This window comes from Salminus brasiliensis, chromosome 10, assembly GCF_030463535.1.
Source record: "Salminus brasiliensis chromosome 10, fSalBra1.hap2, whole genome shotgun sequence".
NCBI classification, from domain to species: Eukaryota; Metazoa; Chordata; class Actinopteri; order Characiformes; family Bryconidae; genus Salminus; species Salminus brasiliensis.
In genome coordinates this window covers 13,147,925-13,171,238 of record NC_132887.1, presented here as the reverse complement: position 1 = coordinate 13,171,238, position 23,314 = coordinate 13,147,925, and the positions used below count along the sequence as shown (strand labels likewise).

General features: G+C 39.1%; 1 protein-coding gene across 2 annotated transcripts in view; it reads left to right on the top strand.

Moving 5' to 3' along the window:
- Positions 1-23,314, top strand: part of supt3h (SPT3 homolog, SAGA and STAGA complex component) — a 100,168-nt gene that overhangs the window by 43,641 nt on the left and 33,213 nt on the right. The window contains exons 3-4 of one of the 2 annotated variants that reach the window (XM_072689270.1): positions 4,564-4,648; positions 22,262-22,348. In XM_072689270.1, the coding sequence (XP_072545371.1) occupies positions 4,564-4,648; positions 22,262-22,348 (172 nt within the window). Of the gene's footprint in view, positions 1-4,563; positions 4,649-22,261; positions 22,349-22,429; positions 23,221-23,314 lie in introns of those variants that run through there. The other variant, XM_072689271.1, reaches the window with a different exon arrangement.

Sequence of the window (23,314 nt, the reverse complement as noted above, 5' to 3'; positions counted from 1 at the left end):
AAGCACAATAAGGCTCACTTTTGAAGGGCAATTTAAACAGGTTTTGTGTTTTTATAAACTGCAGTCCTTCCCATTGCGCAAGCGTGGATCTCTGACTATTTTCTTATGTCTGGCAGTGCTAATTTCAAAAGCCCATATCAAAATTCAAGTCTGTTTTGCAGTCCTGTCTGGAAGCTAGCTTCAACTGTCCCAAAATAGCCCAGAGTCCAGCCCAGCCCGACCCCACCCTTCTGCTATAAACGCCTCTTAGCCTGGAAAAGTCCACAGCGTCCTCAGTCAGAGACACACTCTGTAAATCCACTTCCAAATGGAAAAATCCTGCAGAAAGTGTTAAGGATTGGCCCAGACCAAAGCAGACTAAGGTTTCAAAGCTGAAATTAGATGCACAGCGCAGGAACATTTTCACAGTTTCCGCTTTGCGTTGCATCTTACATGTTTCTGAGAACTGCATTAGACAACTCGCATCATTATCTCATTATTTCATTATTTCATCTAAGATCTTGACCTTTAGAATGGCTAAAAATGTTTAAAGTTGGCTGGCAGGTTTAACAACATTGTTCATATTAAAAGTTCTAATAGAATTTTTTTTTTCTTTGAGGTTATAAATACTAACAATTTCCAAATTTTATCAGACAGTGTTGCTGTCCTCTCAGCCTCTAGTTATCTTAAAGGTCTTATAGGTCTTAAGGTAAGTCTGTTCACTCATGGTACCATGGTAAAGTTTTCCATTCTAGTTAACCTATAATAGTATTATCCTTAATTAGAACCAGTAACTGCCAATCAAAGCTTTAAAAAAGGCTGTGATGGTGATGATGTAGTTGTCCCAGGGATGTGATGTCAGAGACCTTGTCCCGGTTCTTGGTGTTTCAGGCTAAAATCCTCCCTCGCCCTCACGGCGCCCTGTGCCAACACAAAACACCACTTCTCTTGCAAACCCTGTAAGAATGTCCATAAAATAAACAGCGCTTACCTTACAGGAGTTTATCTTGGGATTGAAAGTGCCTCATTGACTAGTTTCAGTGCTTACATTTGGACAACAGTGCTTGCTGATGGAATCGGGATAAAGCCACCCTCTTTATCTAACTTATCCAGACTGAAGCTTCACGTGCACTTTTTATTTACCTTCAAATAAAATATTATCCTTTTTAAAACTCTGCCCACATGAATGATTCACAGGCGGCACTGCGCCACCATAAAACCTCACACATTGTGGGAATTTGTGAAAAAAAAAAATATACATACATATAAACGTGTGCTGTTTTTCTGTAGTTACAGCACTAATTAGATGAGGTCTGAGAGTCTGGTGAATGAATTAAATCTTTTTCTTTTTTTCTTTTTTGGTTAACCCTGAAATGGGATTTAAAATAAAGAAGAAATTAAACTGCAGAGTTAATGTCACCATATAGTAAGTAGAAGTGAGTAGCTTTTTTATTCTTTTTAATTAACCAGTTCCACAAAAATTAAATGCGGTATTTTTTAACAGAAACCCAACTCTAGTGGTGCAGATGGACATTTCAGATGAAGCCCTGATGGCTGTTGGTTTGTGTGTTTTATATGTGAGTTTTATACTTCTTTTTTCCCTCTTTTATGTCTTTATCTTTACAAAAAATAAAAAGTTGTTATTCATAACCGATATCCATAAACCCCTGGACAGTAGATAAAAACTCAGTGCTTCTTTCAGAGCTCTGTTCTTGTGTTGACTGTAGTAAAAAAAAGTGTGCCCAAGAAGCCTTGACCCACAGTTATTAAGAGCTTTTGTTTGCGGTAAAGCGGAGGGAGGGGGGTATTGGGATTGTCAAATCAGTGTGTTTACCTCGGTGTCGGTGGCCTCGGTGTTTGTGAGTAAGAATGGGTGGCTGGTGACATGGAGAGAGGCAGGAGGAGGCTGTTGCTGCACCACAAGCTCATAAACATCAGCGTCCACTGTGCTGCATGCACTTTGAACTTAAAGCCTGTACCCAAACATCCAGCCCGGTTTAGCAAAGCAGTTGTGCTCTGGCAAGCCTTTGTTTAGCGTCTTTGGGGCAGACTGACTCGCTCTGCCTCTTAAAGTAAACACACCGGGGCCACGGGCCAAATCAACGACTCTGTTCAGATCAACATGCCAGGGATTATGCACTTCAGCACTGCGCTCATGTCGTCTACTACTACTGTGTAGGAAACCGGCATCTTATTAGCCTGGAGGGAAAGGGAGGAGAGCCAGACGAGCACGGCTCATGTTCACAATTACAGTGCTGTTTATTGCTCCATATAGTTGATGCTGTTGAGTAAGTTGTTGTTGTTGTTGTTGTTTTCATATGTTCCTGTTTGTGTATTTGTTTTGTTTTGTAAGAAAGCGTTTTGATCAACCATCGAAAATAAATTGCGTCCAGCTCCATAAAAACAACCCTGCTTCATTTTGAAGAAGAGGAGGAGTCGAGACAACAGGAAAATTGTTTCTCATTTTTGCGGAAATGAAAAATGATTGATCACTGTCCAGCCTCTGAGCTCCTATATGGTCAGACTATTGTCTCGCTAGTTTCCTGGACAAACCTAAAATGCTTTGTGACTAAACAAATGGAATACATTATACAACTGGAGTAAATTACCCATTTTCCTCTGGAAGTCATTTGGATTAAAATGCATTTATGTGAAGCAAAGAAATGAAACAGGGATGTAATAAAAGTTAATTGACAGGGTTATGGTTGAGATACCCAATATCCAGATGTATTGAGACATTTTCAAGGGTAGGTAACTGTGTGTTCTTTTATTTGTCTTTGAACCATAAAAAAAACTCCAAAAAAAAACAATATTTATATAAATGAAATAACAAGTTGGTGGTCCTTAATGATATTTGTTTAGTTTTCGCTGCTTTTATATGGATGTTCTGTGACAGAGCGAACCTTTCACAGACTGCTTCTGCATAGAAGCGTCATATTAAAAACTGGAGCGGTCCTGTCTGACTGACTGACTGACTGTATAAATGGAAAAGTAATAAGCCAGTGTCCTGTTTATGCGAGTATTTTTGTTTTCAGACTGATGCCCTCAGCCGTATATTATGATGCAATTTCAAAAGAAAGACTTCCTACCCCTGTAGTTAAACGACAGTAAATCATTTGTTACACACCACTTAGGAATTTCGACCAATGTCATTAGTAAATTTAGCCTCGTATTCCAAGTGTCAAACTTCTCGTGGTAGTTCTCATCTTCTTCGCTCTTAAACGGAGGGAGCCTGTGGCCGTTCAGCGGTTTGCACTTCTATTGGATAAAACCGCTGTGCCGATATTAAGCGCGCTGAATGTGGGAAGCCTTGGCAGCCGCAGTGTGGGAAAAACTGTGAATAAAGCCGTGTAGAATTTGTAAACAGCGCTGTGGCGATGCATACGTTTATGCTGAGGAGCTCTTGTTGTTTGGGTTGTGCGTGGGCTGCTAAGATGATATGACTGATTATTAATGTAAGAGGTAACAGATCTGGGGAACTGATCCTGGCTGATTTTAGTGTTTGAGATTGTCTGGATTTGCTGCAGTTTCAGACTGAAATTGAGTGCGTTTGGATTTGTCTTTCTGTAGGTTTCATTGTTTTAAAGGAGAAGTTCTCTGGTGTCCAACCTCCAGATCCTATTAAAATTGCCGTTTCCCATCATTTATAATTGTGAATAGCACAGCCTCACCAGTGGCTTTAGTACTGAGAAATGTACCCGTCTCTCACTGGCTTTAAAAGCAGTAATACTGGACAATTATAATTATAAGAGTAAGCTTCCAAAAGGCCTAGTAAATCTCATTTTAATGGGAAACACAGCACATCTTTTATTGTTTTGTTTTTAGTGAAAAGTTATGTATATTTCATTTTCAGAAAGAAATAATGGTGGAGAATTTCTGCTTTCTGTCGATGCAGAATAATGTCAGTGTAACCTGAACGAAGGCATGGATTTTCATACCCTGTGTTTTTGTTCATTCATTTTTTATATATTTGTATATTTGTTAGGCTCTAAGCAAAAATGCTTCTGCGACTCACAACGGCAATGGAAAGGTCTTAATCTTTCCCCATTAAAGGGAAGAACCCTTTACTCAGATAAAGAACATGCAAATGATTCTTTGAATTGTCTTGATTCTATATACAACCCTTCAAAGTCCCTTCTTAGATTGAATATTAGTTAAGGATCCATTTGATTGTCCTGCTGTCCTGTTTCCAATTGGAAGCTGGTAGCCTCATTGGACATTGTCTAATACTAAATCTGTTGATTTTGTGAAGCTGTTGTATAGTGTATTTTAATAAGATCTGCCAAGTAAAGCAGTGAAGCATTAAGATAATCCGTTTAACTCAATAAAGAAAAAAGGCTTTCTCTATAAACCCCTCTCCTCATCAGCTCTACTACAGTTCTGATGAAAATATATTTGAATCTTACAAATGTGTGCAAATGTGGACACTGTGTACTGCTGTGGTCCTAAGTGCATGAAGAAATATTTTGCGCAGAACTTTGTTTTAATCCCAGCTTCTTTCTTAGGACTCTCTCTGGAGCTTCCAGGTGCCCCTGTGTTAGTGTGTGTGTTATAGTGTTTGAGTGTTTATCATCTTTCTTACAGGTTTGCTTTGGGTGATTCTCGGAGACCACTTCATGAGACCGCTGCCCTGGTGGAGGACATAGTGCACACCCAGCTTATCAACCTGGTAAGTCAGGAGGAGCTGTAATTTAAATCACATGGAATAGGTTGACATCAGGACAACTACATTATATGTTGAAACCAATTCTGTTGAGATTATTGATTAATTCATGGCTGCATTCTAATATATATATATATATATATATATATATATATATATATATATAGTTAAAATAATAATGTGACTGCCTAGAATTATTATGTTGAATTACATGAATGTTTTTTATTCTTATAAACATCAACAGTCGCACTTTTCTGGAACTGATCAAAAAAAAAAAAAACAACAACAACAAAAAAAAACATAATGACTAGCTAAGGGACTCATTTGCATAGTGCAGCCTTCTGTATCAGTATGACCAGTATAATGATAACGACTAACAAACAATATATTACATGGCCCTACATGCAGTTTACCAAACCGACAACCTTTTTTGTTGTTTTTCCCTTTTAAAGTTCATGCAATACACCATTTTTACGAGGACTATTGACGTGACACCCTATAGCTGATGCATCATATGACAAAGCCTTTTGACATTTGCATCTGGGAAATGGTTTAACGGAGATGTGTAATTAAGTATAAATAGTGCAAGCCGCCTCCTTTCCCTGCTGAACTGCTCCGAGCACTCAAAAATGTCCTCCTCCCAAACTTTCCCAGCAGTCCTGCCCTCCGCATCTGAGCTCACAGCCACTCCAGACCCTCAACTGAGATACGAGAAATGAACAAAGTTAAGTAAATAACCATGCTTTCAAAGCCAGTAGCTTTCATTGCTTGGATAAACACCGTTACGCCCCTACTTACACCTTGTCATGCATTTACCGCCAACAAATGAAAACACTGATTGTAACAGCCTACAGTTTCCCTTCTTCAAAGAACCAACAACTGAGGCAACATCTCTTTTGTTTATGTAGTGGATGTCATCGGGCATAGAAATAATGAAACTTGGGGTATGTAAAGCAACGGTTCGACTTGCCTATGTGGTTTCTGACACTGTGTAACATACTGCTGCCTATAAAAGCCAAGGGTGCTTCCACTTTTTTTTTAACTTTGTGGTGGTGTGTTGGCCATTTTTATAGCCATCAGGTAGAGCTGGACAATATGACGATATTTTATCGTATAGTGATACATTTTGTAATTGTGATAGTCTATGCTTTTCTAAGCATATCAAGGGTATTGGTAGTACTTAAAGAACACTGAAAAATCACTGTACTCCATTCGGGAGAGTATCTGAATAGTAGTGTTTAAGAATCTGTTGCTACTGATGTATTTAGTCTGTGATTACATGTATCATGATAAATATCATGTATTGTGGAAATGTCAAAAAATATTGTGATATAGTATTTTTTACCATATCGCCCAGCTCTACCATCAGGTAAATTATATATAGTGTCAAAACTCATGTAAGTCTAAGTCTATTTGAGATTGCCTAACAAGTTATGTTTTGTGGGGCAGTGGTGGCTCAGCGGTTAGAGATCTGGGCTATTGATGACAGGGTTGTAGGTTCAATACCCAGGATTGGCAAACTGCCAATGTTGGGCCCTTGAGCAAGGCCCTTCACCCTCTCTGCTCCCCGGGTGCTGGAGTTGGCTGCGCACCGCTCCGGGTGTGTGTGTGCTCCCTGCCCCTAGTTCACTAGTGTGTGTTCACTTCCACAGATGGCAGTGATCGTGTTTTGCTTTTATTTTTAGCTACACTGCTCCAAATAATTTCCAGAGATTATCACAGAATGTGCACAAATACAGATGAAACGAACACAGAGTACAGACAGAAGCTGCTGTCCAATTCAGATTAACATTAAGCATGAATGAACTCTAAAGCCATGGAAGTGAGCATATATCCATGCTAGGTTAAAGCTAACCCAAGCCATGCTATCTATATTCTCCAACATCCGCTCCCTCATAAAAAAAAAAACTAGACTGCCTTAGACTAGATGTAACCACATGTCAGAAGGGGAACTTGTGCATGGTAAAGCCAAACTTAGAAGCAAACCCTAGCTGACTTGCTGCAAATGTATCTCTTCAGCCAGCTTACTACACACTGCGCTGAGAGGACACAGAGTGGACAACAGCACTGGAATGAGTACAAAAAAAAAATGACAATGTTCTTGTGACCGTAATAAGAACCAAAGCTATGCAATGCTACATGAGTCCTGTGGAGAGGTTACCTTTTTTCCACATGCCAGCATAAAAGGAAACATGGTGTGTTTCATTCTGAGGCAACATAACAGGGTTGTAAAGCTAAGCTGAGCTTCGCAGCATATTCCCCTGATACTGGTTATTTATGCACCAAAGAACGACTATAAAATCAGAATAAATGATTTCTATGACACCTCTTCAAATATTTTCATTATTTGTTAGTAACATTAGCCTTGTAGCTCCAGTGCAAAGCGTAGAGAAGTAAACATCACAGACCAAACATGTCTTGGCTGCTCAGCTACATTTGGCTCAAGGAGAAAATTGTGGACGTTTGATTTTATCCCCTTTAACCCGCTTGCTGTTGGTATCAGTGTGCATGATTTAGTCCGGCGGAGCTTCAAAGGGACCGCTCGTTTGTATACCGTCGAAGAGTTATCTGTGAGGGGTCAAACAGGCAGCTGTGACACACGCTGTAGGTTTAACCTCTCACCCCGTAACTCCACGATGCCCTGCCTGGCTATGAGGAGAAAAGTAGCTCTTAACATTCATTGTTTTGACCTTTAGCCCTGAGTCGGAGGGCCCTTAAATCAGGCTGTCTCCCATGTGTGCGCACACTCCGGGGAGAGACAGTAGCCCCTCCATTCCACCCGCCGCAGCTGCAGGCCGAGGGCTCTGGCTCCGTCCCTCATTTATACTCTCCCAATTCTTAAACACACAGTAGCTATTTCTGCTGCTCTATTGTATGTGTTTTGTGTGGTCTTTTCTGTTTTCCCTCTCCGAGCCAAACCCAGTACAGTTGTTAAAGCTGTCACAGAAAAAGCAAAGTTTGACATGAACAAGTCTTGCAGCACCAGGCCCATGCCATATCAAGCATAATATTTGTGCAGCTTTTTCTTCTTACTCCAGCATACCAGGGAGAAATTTTAGGGCATCAAGTTGTGCCATTTAACCCAGTGACAAGTGAAGGTGGACAATATGCTTTTCTAATTGTCATGGATGTCATCAGTGCTTAAAGAAAACTGTCCAAGAGCATGTTTCGTTGCAAACAGTGTGATTAGTGCTGCTTATATGTAAATATAAATCACTATACTATACAGTAGTATGGGAGAGTATTTGAATAGTACTTGACCCTACATTTTGTCAAAATATCACAATAAATATTGTGTATAATTTAAAATGTCTTTACATTTAATAATATAATATTTTATCGCCCAGCCCTACTGGGGTTGGTAGCTGTATCTTGTTTGGTAATCGGTATTGCAATAATGGCTTTTGCAATACCACAATCTTATAACGCTACAGTATGTAAATGAGCTCTTAAATCAATTCACTGTTGTTCTGCATATTGTGCTGTGATCACTGTAACCATGTGCTTTTCCAGATTAATCCTTTAAATATAATTTACTTTGTCAAATAATGCAGTTCCATTTTTAAAGGGTCTCAGTATCAGGTGCTTCATTAGTGTAGAAAAAAATCATTTTTGCTGTCAAAGCCATTTAAAAAAGCACTAAGCAACATATATCAGTGATGTCTTTGGGCATATTTCAAACATAGAAGGGACTCAAGAAACACCACAGCGGCATGAAGTTTCATGGTCTATACACTCTCATTCATTAGCTCAGCTCCTCAAACGCACACACTCATACTCACAACAGAGCCTCTTTTCCACTCATACAAGCCTTTTCAGATTCATGCAATATAAAAACAGTGTATTTACAACCATCCACTTATGCACCTCCTTCAAACTTATAACAGAGAGGTCAGTCTTACCAACTGAGAACCTGGAATTGGCCACAGTGGTAGCTGGGAAGGTTAATATGGCAAAGCCTAGCAATTAAATTTTGAACTGAAGTTCACATTGCTGTGGTAGAACCGTGATGACTGCAGCGTCAGTACAAGAGAGAAACACACTGAAGTCTATGAGATCAGCTTGTAAATGGAAAATAAACTTCTGGATAGTTCAGATAACTCTACTATGCTGAGATAAAATTGTTGTAATATCAAGCGAAATCATTTTCCAGCTGCTAAAGCCTGTTGTATTAGTTATTACAGATGATTACGCTGAAGGTAAAAGGTTGTCCTTTTGAATGCAACCGCAATTTTAACCATTTTGCCCTTTTAGTGTTTAGATTTAAGACTTGGGTTAAGTTTATGGTTATTGGAAGTTTTGGGGTCCCTTCAAGGTTTAAGGTTAAGATTTTGGGTTGAATTAAGGTTAGGGTTGGGTTTAGCGTTACATTCAAGACAGGCATTTACACTCAATTTAGACTTCAGTTGCATTTAATGAAACATCAGGTAATAGAACTTAATCTACGAGACACTTATAATGGACCATCCAATTTATATCCAAAATATCAGTAGTAATAATCCTGCCAGATGAGGCATGTGTCTGTTCTCACCTTCCCAGTCAGTGTTTGGACCATTGCGTGTGATGGGGAAGAATACTAATGAGTGGGTTGAGAAATTGAGATAGAAAAATTGAGATAAAATCTTTTGTTTCTTTTTTGTTTTGTTAGAAAAGGTTTTTTGTTTTTTCGCTGCAGGGTTAGAAAGTTATCACACGTCACTTTAATAACTACATTATTGATATTGTTAACATCAGTTTTATAGACCCTAAAATAGAACCCTGTGGGACTCCAGAAGATACGCTAAAGTAAACAGTTACCAAATAATTCACAGTAATTTCTATAATAACTGAATAATAAACGTAGGGTTCCGTGGTTTAAGTTCTGAGGTGCTGGCCGCTCATCTGTATCTTTGCAGCTCTGCAGCTGCCACCCAGAGGAACAGGCAGCCGCCTTATTACCTCACGTCCGGAAGTGCGCGGTCTTGTCTTGTTCACTTAATACATTAATGTTAACTGTCATCTGCTCGCCCCATATTTTCTGACAGTGGCCAGTGCCAGACAGATTTATAGACGCCCTGGCTTTCAATCAGATGCACAGAGAAAAAAAAATCCAGCATATTATAAATCGCAGTGCTAGAAACCTATTGTAGAGCCCACTTGCCAAACATATAAAGCCAGGACAGCCTAAAGTAATTTACAGACTGCTCCCTGAGGATGCATAACTCTGTGTTCTGTTGGTCCGAGGCTGCGTGGAGCACAGGAGGTTAAAGGCAAGCGTGATAAAGCTGTAACACGCACCCCTCGCCGTGTGGTATAGAACAGCCGTCTCACAGAGGATCATGTGAAATTCATTGCCAGCATGAAGAGCTGCCACGTTTTTCCGATTTAGGTGGTTTTATTTCCTTTATTTATTGCTTTTTGTTTCCTTTTATCCCTTTATAACTGCCCTGAGACATCACTGTGTCTTCTCAACCACGCTATCTTCAGATCCCTTCTCTCTATTGCGCCGTGATGCCTCCACTGTCATTCAGTATGACAGAGTATGTAATACAGCCCTGTTGGATATTTACATTTGCAGCAATATAAATAACTCCCTGCTCTCAGCAGTAAGCACTAAACAGGCCATGATGGTGATAACCCTCAATTAATTCAGCGTTTTCCCTCTCCTGGATTTATTATTGTTCCGAGGGGCCAGGTGTAGCCCTGCCGAGTGGACCGTAATTGTGTTCATGCTACTTAGCTGAAGACCGCAGCAGTAATAAACCAAATTACACAATAAATCCTTCCCAGATGGCCTGCAAAACATTTCACACTGCTCTGGCCGTGTACACTCGCGAGTGTGGAGTGTATTCCTCCCACACATCCGCATGTGTGTGCAAATAAATGTCTTATCTTTGAAAACCTTGCATGTCTTTTCTCTTTCTTTGTTTGATTTATTTACTGCGAATGGCCTGAGTAGGATTGCCTGGACGGCGTTATAAGCTCATATAACTGTGGTGGGAATTAAACTTTTAGATGAATAGGTGACCATTACGGACACCTTTAGGAGGAGGAATGTTGGCACAGAACCTGAGGAGCTGTTGCTAGTGTGACAGACGCTGGTTCCACGGGACTTCATTGGCACAGGGTTGGTTGATGCAGTTCATGAGAAAAGAGATTAAGTGAAGTTAAGAGACAGTGGCTGGAGTGTCTAGGATGTGGTGTCCTGTTACAGTGTGTGTGTGTTGGCTCAGGCCAGTACATACACTCGGCACCTCGATTTATACTGTATGTAAAGCCTGTACACCTACATTGCCAGTAAAACACCTGATCAGTGTTTTTAGTCAATTAAAAAATAAAAAATAAAAAATAAAAAAATATATATATATAATGTACACATTTTTATTATTATTTTTTGTCACCAGATAATTGCAGAAAATATTTTATAGCTATATCTAGATTGTAGAACTGGCCCAAGCTGGTTTTTTTTTTTTCGGTACTTAAAGTACTTGGTCTAACTTAATAACCATTAAAAACAAAGTTTATTATGTTTTTAATAAATGTTTATGCTATCTCAGCTCACAATATATGCCATAATAACAATGTAGTGTACATAGTGGTGATAGTGCAAATGAACTGAAATTTGCTGCTTTAAATTTTATTACAGTTTTAAATGTATTGCATAAATTGATCTCAAGTTAAATATTTTGCGTATTATTATTTTTGCTTGCTCTACTTTATTTTTCTGTTCTGTAATGGAAACAGTTAATAATATGTGTCTAAACTTTTGACTGGTACAGTACATGAGATGGACTTTGGCAGGACACATGGAATCAGTGCTTTATGAGTCTGTACACTTACAGGAGTTTACAGGAGAAAACTGATCTTAATGCTGACTCACAGTTTCCTTGTGAAACATCATTTTGATTGGTTTTATGAGTGCAGAATATGTCTATTTTGCTTTGATTTAGAAATGACATTTAATAAAACACCATCTATAGTTTATTATTCAGAGACTGTGACTCGGATCCTCACAGTGACCCCTAGTGCTTTTCAGACACATTTCCTCATCAGAGATTGAAGGAGCTGGAAGGAGCCAGTGTCCTCACAATGAGCAGCCTAGTTTTGTTCCATTTACTGTCTGGGAACAAGGCTAGATGCAGGGATGTAATTGCAATTTTAGGGGCCCAATTACCTAATGTTGAGACCCTGTTATTTTTATTTTATTAATAAAACAAGATATTCACTCACATTCAACACAAGTCTGCATGTTAAGTGTTTGGAGGCGCACTTCCGAAATCGTCTTCATTGAGGAAATGTGAAAAAGCCCTTTCTTGTAATGTGTGGAGGTAGAGGGCTGTTAATCTAGTCTATGGCCTCCCCCCAGAACTTGATTGACTGGTTGTAGAAGCTTGCTGTAGACGTCTGTTTCCCCCCGAAAGCCAAACAGTGCAGTGAAAAGTCTTCACGTTTTGCCTGACATGCTGCATGTGAAACAGAGTTCACTTGGCTGGTTCCTGTAACGCCAGGTGCAAGAGTTGGCAGAGGCTGCTTTCATAGGCACTTACTCCTCTGGACTTTCTCTGCTTCCAGACTTTCTATCAATCCCCTGGGCCTTGTTTTTTTGCTACGACAGCAATTTAGTTATATGACTCTTTAAACACAAGCCACTGTTGTAAATTTGATTAGGGCATGTGAAAATGACCTGAGCCTGTGTTTCTAATGAATATATTTATGAGTCCATTGTACACATCAATTTAATTATAAGTAGTCAGCTGGTAAAATGAAGTTCAGGATATTGTACAGTGTTCAGGTCCTTTTCTGAGCCGTAAAGGGGTAAGTAGGAAGGGGGGGGGGTGCCAGCAAATTCTGGTCAGAGGGCAGTGTGGTGTTTTTTTTAGTTTGTAAATGCAGTAGAAAGAGTCCAAGATAAGGTAAAGATGTGCTGGTTGTTTACAGAAAGGTTTGTTATGACAAAATGTTAGTTTTCATCCTTTAATTATAACTTGTTTTCTTACTAAGCTGAAATAATGATCTGGAAATAAACAAACAATTAACCTGAAATGAACGAAATGAGTTATTACTTTGCAACAAAGTGTTTTAATTGTTTTAGGAAGTCATTAGCTTTTGTTTGGCTAGAATTGAACATTTTGAGAGGTGCATCATAACTGAAATTTGACATTGCTGTCAGAAATGGGGTGGAAAGGCAGTTTCTGTTTTGTTGGGCAGCAGCAGCTGTAATGGCAAAACAAAAAATTAAGTTTTTATTTTATATATATATATATATATATATATATATATATATATATATGTATGTATATTATAAATTATACATTTTATATTATAATATACAATTATTTTTTTATTTAAGAAAAATTATAAATAGCGCATAATCATCAAGTTTGTATTTACTGCATCGTTAAATGAGGGTTAATCTGAGTAGGTGCTTGTTATATAATAATTTCCTTTCAGTATTGAGAGGGAAACTCCTATAAATGCAGATGCATTGAGGCAGAAGTAGCCAAAAAATAGCAACCACCATCCCGCTTATTCTTAATGTGGATGCTAAAGGGCTGCTGTGCCTATACAGAACTTTTAAAAGCCAAAATAGGGTTTACAACAACAGTGTTATTAGATCTGCCCCTAGTTGTAACCTGAGTATGTATTTCTAACATAGCTTGATCTGGAGAATCTTGACGCTGTGGGTTCCATATTTCCTCTGTTATTCTCTATAAAACTTTAGACTCTTAACCTGATTGCCTGCAGGACAAGCAAAGTTGTTCGAAGAAATCCATCATTTCATTTTCCTACGTCAGGGTACTGCACCAAATAAAGCAATGTTGAGCTACAAAACCGTCCAGACGTGTTTTTGTTTATATACTTTGTTTTCCTGGTTACATTTTTTATTACCTTTAGTTGACTTTCTGATTTTGCGGATTCTGCTTTCCACCTAAGAACATGATGGGTGGTCTCAGTTAATGATGAGCCAGATAAATTTAGCTTGGAGATTTTTTTTTTAGCCAGTTGAGAAATGCTAAGGACAGCTCAGTCCTCAGAGTTGGTTTTAATGTAATAGAAGTCTATTCATCCCCGTGGCCTGTGGTCTCTTTGGTTAGGAGCACCGTGCCAGGCCCAGACTCCGTCGGAACACTGCAGCACCCTGAGCTCAGACGCGCGCGCCTCCGCTACTCTAAATGGTTTGGGTGGTGGAAGTATGGCTGTCACCTCTTGTCCAGGTGCTTGCACTGACATGTATCAGAGCATTTCAGATGCCCAAGTCAATTAGTCTCTCACATGGAGAAGGGAGGATAAATTAGTGGGGTGTTTTGTTTGAGTATATAGCCTGGGTATAGTTTTTCCATGGGGAATGAAGATTTGTACAGCGTGTGGTCTCCTCTTTCTTTGGAGTGAGTGCTTGCTCCATTCAAGCAATATTTAGTACATATTTTAAGCTTGGAGTTACTGTAATTACTGTAGCCACATTATCTCAGAATTCATTTGTTATTTTGTGAGGAATGGCTGTCTCCTACACTGAACAGCCTAAATGTCTTGTGAAAATGTATATTAAAATTAAAAGAACAGTTCTTCAGACACATCTTGTCTGAAAAGCTCATCAACAAGAGGCTTTTCTGTAGAACTGCAGTGGAACAACTTACATTCAGCAGTACATTCAGCATCTAACGGCACAGACGTTTTGTTAAGCGCTGTTCTTCTCTATTTGGGATCCTTTTGGCCTTATAATTTATTGATAAGGTATATAACCAATCACAAAGCAGTACAAATGCTGAACCAACAGAATATAGTTCAGTTAAACCCAAATAATAGATTTACTCTTGGGTTAGGTACCAAAAGGTGCCAAAGGTCTTATCTAGAGTGAATTTATAAAAAAGGCCAGTTTTGTAAATGAGTTGTTTGACTGTTAAGAACATTTCTACAGTTTAAAGAACCTCCATGTATTATAATCCACTGGATCTCCTTATGGTTCCCAAGGAATCCCTAGATACTTCTTCCAACCCAAAGGATAGAGCACAAACCTCAGGTGTCAGAAGGTCTAATCTAAAAGCAACAGATCTAATCAGTTTTTTGTTTTGTCCATTTTCAAAGTTTTAATTTCAAAACTTGGTCTAGTTTCAGAGTCCCGTATGCACGGGTGTGTAAAGATGCTTGTACTGAATATCCTGCACCAGACTAGACGTACAGTCCAGCAGGTGCCTTTGTCTGGTCCACTGCTGCGTCAGTATGTTGTGTTGTAGGGCTGTAGGGTAGGTCCTGTACTATGCTGCTGCTCTCCTTCTATCTCATCGAGGTGAAAATGGGAAACACTAGTTTTATTTATCCACTGGCCAGCTCTCAGGGACTCTCAGATTCGCAAAACATTGATAATGTCTGCTTCCAAACAACGTCATTAAACCGCAAAGAACAAGTAAAACATTTAGTCTCTGCAAGCGCTCTCGGAATTCCCGTTCCTCTGATAACGGGCCTGCTTTGATATTCTCGGCCTTAATTGTTTATGACGATGTTTTGGCGCCTTTTTGTTAGGATGTGAAACAAGACATTCGGTAGCTGAAAAACTAGCATTGCACATCTGCAGCCGGTGCGATAGCCACCGAAGTGGCTGGAGATCTTACGTGCCAAATGAAAAGTCTAAAGAGCGAGGTTGCCAATAACATAGCCCAGACCATGACATGTAAAACACGGGGTAATTAGGTTTCTGCTGAACATGTAAGGATGTTATGAGTCGTCATGGCTGGTTTTCGAGTTATTTTGTTTCCAAAAGAGCGACGTTGTGCAGTTAAGTAATCTGTCTGGTAGGTGAGTTCTCAAAACATGAAAAGTCTTTGTTTCCAGCCCCTTTCAAAGGAAATGGTGTAATTGATCCTCGCAAGGACGCTGTGACTGGAGTACTCCTCTCTCTTCCTGTTACCTTTTCCAGTGTAATCAAATAATGGATTTCATTTCCAAACGCAGCAGTAGCAGCGCAGAGGAAATTATGTTCAGCAGGCTTGTTTATTTGACTTCTGCCATTCTGCTGCATGAAAGCGACTCCTTTTTCCTCCTGCACTGTAATGTGACATGAACCAGCCTGCTGAAGCCAGCGTCACTCCAAAATGTGTCGTAATTAAAATTGATCCCCCCCCAATTAGAGCCTGGGGTTGGACAGTGTTCCCCAAGCTAGAGATATGCCTCTACACTCAGCCTACACACAGCCTTGATTTTCTAGAGACCGCTTTAGACTTATAGCTTTTAGCTTAGCACAGTAAGTTTGCACTGATTTAGTAAACACTTTAGTCAAAGCTTGTGAAGAAGACCTATTTATGAGCTGTATTTCACTCTTGGGGTGTTGGATTTTCTCTGTATATCATTTATACTTGCAGTGCTTTCAGATCTTGATTTAAATAAGATAGAAGTACAATAAAATAAAAGAAAACAACAAAAAAATAAAAATCTTGATACAGTAGCACAAACCCAATGGGATCCAGCTGTCTAAAATCCGGAGTAAGGCTAAGCCTGCACTAAACCAATTTCCAATGGTGATTCACCACTGACATAGCTGGTTTAGTCCAACTTAGTCAGTGTCCAGAAAACCTACCCCTGGTCTTCAGCCAGTGATAAATGAATACCATAGTATTGTTTGGTGGGACACTTTGTGATACTGCACTGTATTGATTCTTGACAACTCCAATACTTTGTCAGTGTCCGACATATGAGTGTTATATGTATTTTAGTGTATTTTTATTTGTAGTATATTTCTTTTTTAAAAGGAACAAAAACAGAGACTAAGATGACCGTCTCAGTCATCAGTGTTTGTCCTTCTGTTCCTGTCTGCACTCAACTTAGGAATGGTTCCTATTGCGAAAGCTAAAACCACAATATCAAATTGGAGAAAAACACTCTAGGTCTTATGAATGCCTGTGTAGTGTGATAGCTGAGGCATCCCAGAAATGGTAAAACAGTCCTTCGCTGCTCGAGTAAACTGTCAACACTGCCGGCTTCTGAGCTGCTGGAAATAGACCACAGAGATTGCACTGTTCACTGAGTCTGAGAGCCATCCCAAACGAAATAACCCAGCCAGCATCATTCAGTCTCTCAGCTCAGGAGACTGCTTTCATCTGAGTGTAAAATTAGAGCAATTACTAAAATTAATCTGTTATTTTACAGAATCTGTTTGGAGAGCCAGAGACTTCAAAGGGCACGGAAAATAAAACTGGTTTCAGTTCAGGTCAAATTCAGTCAAAGCTACTGTAACCTCGAGTTTCTGTGAAACTGTATTGATTTAGTGAGGTGTAATCAATCAATTTCTGTTGCTGAATGTTTTATGTATATAGCGTAGCCTTTCTCCTAAAAGTGCTCTAGATATATAAACTGTATTTTGCTTGGCAAAGTTGAATAATGAGAGTTCAGTACATGGAAGCGACATAACGTGAACTCTGCTGTCTCGTCATTCCAGTGAAAATCCCGTATACCCAAAACAAAACTTTAAAACGCATCAATTCCAAAACCCCAAGACCAATTTACCCTTTACGCAACAGCCCATAGACCTGACGCTGCCATTCGGTATAAGTTCTAGTCAGCCCATCACCACCAGACTCTGCTAGGTAAGGGAATACTACGTAAACCAGGCCTCATGACCACGGCTTTTCCTGTGCCAGTGTCCACAAAGGACTGGTTAAAGCCAAGGAAGTGAGCAGGTATCCATACAAGGTTAATGGCTAACTCTTGTGGACAGCCTTTTACCATCACTTCTCTCAAACATTCAATCCTTAATAAACAAACTGGACCATGCAGACTAGAGCTGACCACTCATCAGAAGGGAAACTCAAAAATGTTGCAAGAGGAAGTCATACCCGGTGTAGCAAGCGGGTTTCCTTCAGCTAGCCAACCACACACCACAGACATTACCACTATGCTATACTACGTGGCTCCATGCGGTGCTGCAGACCCAATAAAAGCAGAGCTCAGTTGTTTTCATGAGTTGACCATAAAAGGAAAATCTTTTGTGTTTCATTTTGATACAAAATGGGCTTGTAAATAGGCTTGTAAAACTGCATTTGGGCTTACGATTTATAGATTAGAGAACAACTTTAGTATTAAAGTATAAATTTTAATAAAGTATTAATTTAACAAATTTATGGTACCTTAGGCACCATAAACAAAGGTCATTTAACCAAACCATTGGTGTCTCAAATGGAAACTTGATCAAACATGAATAGCTTGTGCTTTACATTTCGTGTTGTATTTTATGTTTTCCCCAAAAAACAACATAATGCTCATGTTCCAAAATGGGAAAGATTTCATTTTCCTAAATCTATTTAGCCTTGTTCACAAAGGTGTTGTTTTTAGGTGGAAACAACCTTTGTAATTTCCAAACGAATAGGTGAGACTTGCATGCTGTTTCCATATATTGACTACTTGTACTGTAGAGTACATTTTGGAAAAAGAAAAAAAACAGTGGAAAAAAGTTTTTTTTTTTTTTTTTTTTTTTTTTTTTTTTAAATGACCACTTTAATCTAAAAGGCTGTGGAAAACATCTTTTCCAAATGTCCCTCAGCATATTCGGGAGTTGTAAGGTATTGAGTACTGAATAATTGTTGTTAAAGTGCTGTAGTATCCTTTGTAAATAATAATTACCCAAGCAAATAGCGCCTGATTCGGGGACTTAGGGCGGTTTGGGCTCAGTTACCTATGGAGAGTAAAGGATGAGGGTACACTTAAAGCCCGTTTTGTCTACTAAGAAGTATTTCCATGTTAAATTGTGGGACAGATATGGCAGCCAGACTGTCAACATTGGGATGATGCCAAGCCAGAAAGAACTAAATGAAGCCTCCGAGCTCATTTAATTCAATGCTCCCCCTGTGAGTGCCTGTGTGGGGCCTGTTTGTGCTCTATACTCAGCATACAGATCTACATCTGCAAGTAAACAGATTTTATGACCGTCAAATGTTTACAGTCCTCTAAGAATTACTTGCATGTATTTATAGATTTAGCTGCTGCCAAGACATATTGAATGTTTACATTTCGATTAATAACATTCCTCTTATTTTTCTTATGGAATTATGGTTCCAGGAATAAGTGACATTTCACCAGATCTTCAGTAGCTTTATAGCTTTGTTGGGGGAATAAATATTTCTTCATCGTTGACTGATATCAGACGTTGTGGTCTGGGTTTTTGGCACAGACCGTTTTCATTCTTAGCTGAATTTCGCTTTGTCTTAGTTTGCCTGAACCAGAGAACAAGTGAAGAACTTCTGCAAAAAAGGTTAGCTTCTATGAAGGCTGCATTCCCTGCCATTGTGGGATATTTGCTTCCTTTGCATTTCTATGAGAATTCTACATTTTCTACATATCATGCAGTCTACACCAGACTGCATGATATGTAGAAAATGTAGAATTCTCATTGAGATATATTAAAAATGCATCAAGATTGGCCATTATTATCTAAGCCTGTATTTATCAAAATATACAACAACTGAGATTAATCTCAGGGTTGAACAGTAAACGTACAGTAAAGTTGATGATAACTTACCTCAACTTACTATTATTGGTCCCAAAGTCTGAACAATCCTAAAAAGTTTTCACACTGCAAATGAACTGTACCATGGTTCAGTTGATCTGGACAGAGACCACCTCTTTTGGTCCTCCTTTTGGTTTGGACCGTGCTTTGCAGCACCTTTCACACCTACTATAATTATTCTGACCAAACAAAAAAGTCCCAGAAGTCCGGACCAAACAAGGTAGGTATGAAAGCACCCTTAGTTGATATTAGTTAACACCACTAGTTAATTACTCAGCCCAGTACGGTGAGTATCAGCAGGGGCTAACATCCAGCCCCGCCCTCAATTGGTATCTGCCCCAAAAACACTGATCAGTCTGTCTGTAGTTGTTTCCCTCAATATATATATATGCTTTTAAAGTGTGGAATATTATGTGGAAGAGAGGGCTATAATAAAGCTCCTACTCTGATATTTGGATGGTTGCCATGATGCATCATTCTTAATGTAATGAAGGAAATAGTTTTATTATTAGAAATAAAAGACATTTTGTACATTAGTGTGTTTAAGCTACTATTTTTGAATAAGTGTCAGGAGGAGCTTTTACCCAGGTAATGATTTTTATTTTCTTAACTGTGGTTAAAGTCCCCCAGAGTAGCCGTAACTTATGGCCATCCCTAGCTTATTGTCTAACGTAGAGCACTTCTAAATTATGGTCTTTCTCTTTGTAAATTCCGCCCTCGCAGACAGTATGAAATGATGGTTTGCTGACAAACTGGTCAAAATTATGTTACCGCTCATCTGCAATTCTGCGAATCACAGCTTCTTCTTTTTCCATCTTTGTCTCAGACCATTATCTGTTCTAAAGAGATCCTTCAAAATCCTGCTGGTTTAAAACAGATTTAAATGAGTGGTTTAACTTAACCCACTATCATCTGAACTACCACTTTCCTGTCACAAGTTTAGGGTTAAAAAGATCAGTGAGCTACCTCTGCAGCCTTCCATAAAAGTCTGACCAGTTCAGTTGATTCGCTGATTTACATGTGGATAGCTATCACATTCAGTGGAAGGCGACAGTGATAGATGAGGTGTTTCTGCTCTTTTTGGCAACAAAATGAAACGACTGCGTCTAAGCAATGGGGCATTCTTCATTCCTTCTCTCTGTCTGTCTTTCCTTGAGCTTGTAAAGATTGTTTCCATATGATTGCAACATCTCTGTGTACTTCTTATAACCATAGCCCAATAAAGATGATGAATAAGGGCATTATATTCAGTAAAGTTCTGTGCAATAGACCTTGACACACATTTACGGCTAAACTGGCAAACCTCACACACGAGGAGGGCTTGTACTCAGATGTTTGCATAGCATCTAGTTCCACTGCCTCAGTGATATTCATAGACTTTAGTCTGAGATTTTATAGGACAGTGGAAATTGCAGAATGCCTAATCCTTTATATGTATTATAATTTATACTTCTTGCCATCAATATAAGACATGGTATAATTGAATGGTATGAGTATCTCAGTCGTAACTCATTGGAAGCAAGCAGAGAAGATCTATTGAAAGTGAAGAAATGCACTGCCATATTGGTATTTAAAAGTAAAAGAGAAAATATGTTATTATAATAACTTTAGTAACTTCAGGCTCCAGCAGATGGTATTGCTTGTGTGTCAGAAAGGAGCGATTGCATTTGGACGTGCCAAAGGCCGCACTGTGAAAGAAGTAGCTGAATTTTCATCTGTAACGAAGCGTTTGGTCATGCGGGTCTACCAGCAGTGTCAAAAATCTCAGTTCACAGGAAAGTCTGGAATTTCAGGAAACTGACGAATAAGGACTGCCGTCAGGTTTCATGGCTTGCTTTCAGGCAGGTCCTTCACAACCAATTTCTGAAAGAACACCCTGCAGGGACCTGCATACCAAGAACTCATGGAGCAGAGTGGGACGTAATAGGCCTTCACTTACTTCTGCTCAAGAATGAGGAGAATGATGAGAATTTTCTATAGACTGGGATTTCTGCCACTGCTGGTAGACCCGTATGACCATACTCTCGGCTACACCTGCAAATTTAGCACCTTCCTTCACACTATGACCTTTTCTCACACCCACATGCAAGCCCTCCTTTTTGACAGTCATTAACATCTGCTTTGTGACCCATTTTCCACACATCAAACGAGATATTTTCTGCACTGTCCCACCTTTTCCCAAAATATAAATCCCATTGCACTACTTGCAGATATTTATAGCCAAATCATCATTGTACAACGCCATCTACAGGAGTGAAGTTACTACCACCTGAGCTTACGTTTGAAAAGTGAATGTAAAATCACTTGGTACTCTTAAATAGGAAACTGTACCCCCCCCCCCCCCCCCAAACAACTGTTATGTAACAGTCATGACTATGGCCCAAAATGTACATACACCCAGCCCACTATTAAAAGCCCTGCTAGGCCTTAAGCTGTAATGAGCTAAAACGCAATGGCCATTTGGTGGAATATGGTGTTGATATGGTTAGTATTTTTTTTTTAATCATTTATTTTCTGCTCTGCAAAGCAGAACCATTTTCATCCCCAAACCAAGTAGTATTTATTCATTAAAGAGTAACTTAATGCTGAATAAATGCTTTCTATTACAACTTTTAATGCATATCAGTCATTGAACAAGGGTTCAGTGTAGTAGCACCTCCCAAGATGGGCCTCTTGCAAGATGGCATTGGCTACTTGGAAGACTGGCGCTTATTTTTAAGTAACACTCCCTTTCCTTGTTTATTCCAAAGGCAAGGACAGCCATGCTGTCATATATGAGCGCTGTGAAAGCAAAACAAATGTTACCTCTACCAAACATGGCCAAAGGCTATGAAGACCCCATGTGACTATGAAAGTGCTGGTCTCAAAATATGCAGCTTCTTATCAAGCGTCTCAAGGTTTTTAAACAGCAGATGCTGTGACTCATTCACTCAACATGCACTGACTGGCAGAAAGTAGAACAAACATCTTAAGCGTGGTCTTGTTGACTGCTGACTGACTGGTGTTAAAAACTTTTTCACAAGCTGAGGACTTTTTTTTTGTTGTTTGTTTCTCTCTCTCTTTCTCTCTCTCTCTCTCTCTCTCTCTCTCTCTCTCTCTCTCTCTCTCTCTCTCTCTCTCTCTCTCTCTCTCCTGCTCCTTCATTCCAGCTTCACCAAGCAGCTGAGGTGGCTCTCCTCCGAGGAGCCAGGGTCATTTCACCAGAGGATATCATCTTCCTTATGAGGAAAGACAAGGTAAAAGAGCACATGATCAGATCTCAGGGAGTGTATGACCAAACCAACTCCGAAACTGATAGCTGCTGATAATTTACGGCCTCTCAGTGCTTGACGGTTCCTGTAAGTTGGCAGTATGATTGGAATCAGTGGAATCATCGGCACTCTTTACAGTTAGGCCTTCACTCTCATGTTTCAAAAACACAAAGAGTGTCTATCAAATGATTGGAGATCTCTTCTTGTTTTAAAATTGTTTATTTTTATTTTTTTTCAAAAAATGATTTTTTTTTAATAACATAAAACATCTATTTACGTATATATTCTAAGGTGTAACAACACACAATTAAAAAGTTGTTCCTATCTGGTGGTAAATGATGCAATTATTACAAAGGCAAAAATAGTAGCATATCTGCACCTGAATATGATAATAATAATAATATCTGTCAAACTTTTTCTGTCACACTTTTTTCCATTACTCTGTATGTTAAAATGCTACAGAGCTGTAAATATGCACAACACTTATTGGTTTAATTATGGTTTAGTCATTCGCTGCCATGTCCCCTTTAACAAACCCCAAAAATCACAACTCCAAGATTTAATTATGATTTATTAAAAAAAAACACTTTACTCTGATAGGATCCACCCAGGTTATTAATGAATAAAATGCAGAGAGACGCTCTGTGTCGGTGATGTAGTTCAACATGTTTAACACACTTTTTAAATTTGATTTTGCTGTGTATTGCAATTACTTTGGGTATATTTTGCAACACTGGACTTCATGTTTAGTAACCTGTTCATGTTCTGATTTTGCTTTGTAAAAAAAGCAGGTTTGGCTTAAATAATTTGACAAACATCGAGGAAAATATGTTGCAACAGCTGGGGGTTTAGTGCTGGTGAGAGCTGACATCCCAACACCCAAGATTTCCAAATGATTGATGATGATTTTTTTTTTCTGTTGGTCTGTATATTGTGAAAATTTGTACTTTA